This window comes from Myotis daubentonii, chromosome 10 (genome assembly GCF_963259705.1).
Source record: "Myotis daubentonii chromosome 10, mMyoDau2.1, whole genome shotgun sequence".
In the NCBI taxonomy this organism is placed as follows: Eukaryota; Metazoa; Chordata; class Mammalia; order Chiroptera; family Vespertilionidae; genus Myotis; species Myotis daubentonii.
The window spans coordinates 34,776,722-34,782,335 of NC_081849.1; the positions used below are offsets into that span (position 1 = coordinate 34,776,722).

At 39.2% G+C, this 5,614-nt stretch overlaps 1 protein-coding gene across 1 annotated transcript; it reads right to left on the reverse strand.

Moving 5' to 3' along the window:
* Positions 1-240: 240 nt before the first annotated feature.
* Positions 241-4,361, reverse strand: LOC132242861 (52 kDa repressor of the inhibitor of the protein kinase-like). The gene is given in 5 exon segments (XM_059712051.1): positions 241-2,249; positions 2,252-2,957; positions 2,959-3,108; positions 3,938-4,048; positions 4,134-4,361. Coding segments are annotated over 5 exon segments (2,307 nt in total). The 5' UTR covers positions 4,353-4,361; the 3' UTR covers positions 241-1,128.
* Positions 4,362-5,614: the final 1,253 nt, after the last annotated feature.

Consider the following 5,614-nt stretch of genomic DNA (forward strand, 5'->3'; position numbering starts at 1 on the left):
GATAAATCCAACTTGGTCATGGTGTATGATCTTTCTGATGTACTGCTGGATCCGATTTGCTAGGATTTTGTTGAGGATTTTGGCATCTATGTTCATGAGGTATATTGACCTGTAATTCTCTTTCATTGTGTTGTCTTTATCTGGTTTTGTATTAGGGTGATGCTGGCTTCATAGAATGAGCTTGGAAGTGTTCCTTCCTCTTGAATTTTTTTTAAAAACAAATTCACATTTTATTTATGTTGAAATAAACTGTACAAAATTGACTTTCTTCACCAAAAATAACAGCAATAGTTTCTGTATTATTCCTAGATAAGCTACAAAACACATTTTTGTAGGTTGTGTAGGTTTTGCTTATAAATCAAGACGAGGCAGTAGATATAATCATGGGAAAAGACAGATTAAAACAGACCAATCTGTTGTCAGTATCCATAGCCTCTGATCCTGTCTTGACCATGAAACAGAAGTGTTCGACATATACTTGCTAAAAAGCTTATGACGATATAGGCTCAACAAAGGAATGTAAACAGCAACACCCAGATGTGGAACAATGGCAGGTTCTTCCTTCAATTTTTAACAGTAACTTGTTTAAGATTATCGAATAAAGACAAAATCTACACTGAAATCCTTGTTTGGCAAGCTCACGTTTCTTTCACTATCTGGTAATTTAACTGTTCATTAAAGATTTTTAGTAGTAAACTTAAAATTCCTGCTATTCAAAGGTTAGTCATGAGCTTCATTGTAAAATTTTATGAAACATATTCCTCTCACACCTTCTCAAAATTTATTTCTTCAAAGAACTAGTAACTCAATACCCAACAACAGGATCCACAGTGATAATAAATGTTATGTCTAAATTGACTTAACTAAAACAATTCCGAAGTGCCATTAGCAGAGACCACGCAGAAGTGCAGTGTGGCACTTTCAATGCTACCCTCTGGAAGAACAGTTAGTTCTCCAAAGCATGAGAGTTCAAACGGGCCATTTAAACAGTCAGATTATCAATGACTAATGTACTCAAGATATTCAACGATTAAGTGGCTTACATATATCTTATAGCTTTTCTATATTTTCAAATTTCTTAGATTTTTTCAATATCAAATATAAGAGAAAACCCATTTTAAAAGTCTCTCAGGTATTTTTGATAGTTTTGGAATTATCTGTAGGAAGATCTGACTTAGTGTTATAGAGTTTGATATATGTGTCCACCATTAAATCCAAATCATATTTTATATCAAAATTTATGTTAAGCAAAGCTAAGTTACTTGACCTTTGGTCTGTCAAAGTGTTCCTCAGGTATGCTTTGAGACGTTTTCGCCCATTTTCATAGCGTTCATTCTCAACCTTCATCACAGGAAGAATACATAAGACCTTCAACAATGCATAAACATTAGGAAAAAACTTGATGTCTGGCAGGTGGAGGGCTTCATAAATTGTGGATGGACGCTTTATATCTTTCCCTCTGTGTTTCCACTTGATTCTCCAACAATGCAGCTCAGCTGAGAGTGTATCAGGATTGGGTAAATCGCTTCTGTACATGTCAGCATGGTGCTCCTCTGATGTATTGAATTTGAGCTGTCGCATGACAGAGGGGACCAGAGATAAGCATTTAAGAGCTTTGAGGTGCTGTTCTGAGAATATATCTTTCATTTCCTGAATAATGTGTTCCATTGTTGGGACACTTAGAGCTTCTTTATAGTAACTCTCAGAGGTCAGCTGAGATTCCAGGTTCCCTTGATGAGCTCTGCGGAATTTCCCAGGGAGCTTCATCTGAATATCAAGTTTGGTTGCCAAATTGGTGGCTTCCTCAAACCAAAATTCATGATAAACTTCAATATTTTCCATCACTTCATTTAGTGAATGCAGCACCGCAGTCAAGCTACTGGCTGCAAAAAAGACATCAGAGGTCTGACCCTGGAGATTTTTCCCAAAGGCTCTTGTAAAAGATAGAACATTTTTAAGAACAATAATGCTAACAACGAAATCAAAATCTGTTACTGCACTACAGAGTTCAAATGCTCAGCCCGCTATACAGTTATTCCATCTAATGTTTGTATCATTATTTATACCATCTAAACATAAAACAAGTGCTTGTAGGAAGTCCACTAAAATTTTAAAAGCATCATGCCTGCCTGTCCACTGAGAATGGCAAATTTCCTTCAGTTCTTTACCCCTTTCTTCATTGTTCTTAAAGAGGACAGAAATTACATTGCAAAGCTCTAAAAGCAGTTGTGGTGATCGATGGAAAAAGAACAAACTTCCTCAATTGTTCCTAACGCAACAGACACTCCCATAACAAGCACCGATTTTGCCAACCACATATTTAAGGCACAGGAAGAGCAGAGTGTGTAGACAGCTTGGGGATATTTCTCCAAAAGTCTAGAAGCAACAACGTTCATTTTGGAAGAAAAGCCACTGGACACAATGTAAGCCTGGCCACGACAATATTCCATGTTTAATCCCCACTTCTCAGTTATCGTAGTGTGAAATTTCTTAGCCAAAATTTCGGCATCAGCTTCATAAGGCAGGAAACCCACAAATTCCTCTCGCAGGTTATGAGTTTCATCAGCAAACCTCACCAACACGGGCAGGTGCTCTTCCCCTGCTATGTCCACTACGTCGTCAGTGATAATCGAAAAGAAGTGAGAGTCTCTCACTTCCCTGAGCGTTTCTTCCCAAATGCAGCTCTCACAGATCTCTAGCATCTGTTTCTGCTGTGCTTTTGAACAGAACAGTGTGTTGACTGCTGTTGTCTCAAAGCGCTTTCTCAGAACCTCTTCACCAGAATTTATCCAGCACTCCAACAGTGCCTGAAAGTTTTTAGGAGTAAAGAGACCTTCTGGGATTTCATCAGCTTCATGTCCATCTAGAGGTATGTTTTGTTTTCCCCTAAGAATTACAATTTCAAATAAAGATTTTAAGTATTCTTTGTTTTCCTTCTCCTCAAGGGTTAAAGGTAAAAATGTCTTCATCCTGTTCTTCACCCCCTTCTGTATTGGAGTTCTTCTGAGCATTGGTGTTGCTGATCTCTTTATGTTTTCGTTCCTGTTCAGAAGTTTCGTCAGTTTTTTTCTGTTTCAGTGTCCTGATTTCATCTTCACTCAGTGACAGCTGGAGACAGTGGGCAGCATGGGACATGATACTGATATGAAGAAATGTCAGCAGGCTAGCTATCCCTCTTCATCCTGTGGGCTGCCAGAGTTACATGGATGACAAATCTGGAACAGTGTGCCTGCTGCAAGGTGTCTGAGGTTCCCTGAGATGGGGGTTGGGGGATGGGGGTGGGGAAAACAGAGTATAGGGAAATAATAGCTACAGGATGGAAGTGTTGAGCTCCTCACCCCTGGTACATATTACTAAGAAGAAAGCTGATTTAGAGGACTCTTGTGTAGTGTCAGTATTTTCCAGAAAAACAAATAAATATAATAGAGGTAAAAAAATGCATGAAAAAATAAATAAAAACAGGATTTCTCAGAACTTAAAAAAATATTCAAGTCTGGGTAAGGAAAAAACCTCACATCTAGATGTAGTTTAGCAAAACTGAAAATGTCAAATATTTTTTAAAAAGGCAGGTCACCTAAAAACAATCAAGAATCAGGCTGACAACAGACTTCAATGCAAAAAAAAAATCAGAATCAACATCACATAGACTATGTGTTTCCTCTATATCACTAAACATTTGAAATACAAAATGGTTTTTAAAAATAAACCCATGTCTGTGATTGCAGTTATATGTGGAAACTAAGTAACAAAATAAACTGATCAATGGGGTGGATCCAGAAACATGGAGGCATGGAATAGAGTGCAGAATCTCATAGGGAAGGCAGGGGAGGGTGGGTGGGTGGGAGGTAATGAACCAAAGACCTTGTATGCATATATGCATGTCCCATGAACTCAGACAATAGGGTGCTGAAGGCCTGGGGTGGGGAAGGGCAGGGGCAGGCAATTCTTTTATTCGTTTTCTGTGTAAACTATGTGGATTGTTCAAATGATAGATAAGATCAAATATTGTTGGTATTGCATTATCTCGAAGAACTGTCCTATAAGGACTCTCACAATGACTTCACAAGTGTCTGCTTCAAATAATTTTGAGAAATAAATAACCCAATCATTCTTTAGTTTTCTGGTGCCTCTGCAAAATGTATAGTTCTACAGATCATAGAGGTCTCAAAGTGTTTGGCACATAATCAATAATGTTTATTTAGTTGATCAGGTGTTTTATCTTCTAAGTCTGCTCTCCTACAATTTTCCACCCACTTCTGGCATCTGGCTGGATCCCTCAGGAACCTAAAGAAGGCCAGATCCAACTGCTTGCTCTTCCACGTGCAGTTGGGGGCCTTGCAGAAGTTCGGCATTGTCGCCCACCCGCGGCCAGCCCGGCGCTCCCCTCCCCGCCTCCTCAGGGCAGCTTACCTGCCCGTTGGGGCCGGGAGGGGAGCCTGGCCAGCGGGCTTGGCAAGGCTGGCATGCGGGGGTGGGGGGGGGGCGGAAAGCCACGAGGGGAAGGAGGGGCAGGAGGGGTGCCGCGGTCCAAGGCCGAGCTGGGGACACGGCTCCACCTCTTGAATTTTTTGGAATAGTCTGAGGAGGATAGATTTTTAGTTCTTCCTCAAATGTTTGGTAAAACTCCCCTGTGAAGCTGTCTGGCCCCGGGCTTTTGTTTGCTGGAAGCTTTTTGATTACTGCTTCAATTTATTCCATAGTTATTGGCCTATTGAGATTTTTAGATTCTTCCTGATGGAGTTTTGGAAGGTTGTATTTTTCTAGGAATATGTCTATTTCCTCCAGGTTGTCTAGTTTGTTGGAGTAGAGTTGTTCATAGTATTTTTTTTAACAATCCTTTGTATTTCTGTGGGGTCTGTTGTTATTTATCCTCTTTCATTTCTGATTTTGTTTATTTGGGTCCTCTCTCTTTGTTTCTTGGTGAGCCTGGCTAGAGGTTCATCAATCTTGTTTATCCTTTCAAAGAACCAGCTCTTGGTTTTGTTGATCTCTTGTATTGTTTTTTTGGTCGCTGTGTTGTTTATCTCTGCTCTGATCTTTATTATTTCCTTCCTTCTGCTTACACTGGGCTTTTCTTGTTGCTCTCTTTCTAACTCTTTGAGTTGTAGGGTTAGGTAATTTATTACCATTATTTCTTGTTTTTTTGCAGTAGGCTTGTAGAGCTATGAACTTCCTTCTCAAGACTGCTTTTGCTGTGTCCCACAGGTTTTGGATTGTTGTGTTTTTATTATTGTTTGTTGCCATGATGTTTTTTTTTTATTTCTTCTTTGATCTCTCTGGTAACCCATTCATTGTTTAATAGCATGCTATTTAGTCTCCATGTGTTTGATTTTTTGGGATTGTTTTTATTGTAGTTGATTTCCAATTTTATGCCATTGTGACCTGACAAGATGTTTGATATGATTTCTATCTTCTTGAATTTGAAGAAACTTTGCCTGTGACCTAATATATGGTCTATCTTTGAAAATGACCCATGTGCACTTGAGAAGAATGTATATTTTGTGGCTTTGGGGTGAAGTGTTCTGAAGATGTCAATTAAGTCCATCTGATCTAGTGAGTCATTTAGGATTGCTGTTTCTTTGCTGATCCAGTGATGTCAGTGGCGTGTTTAAGT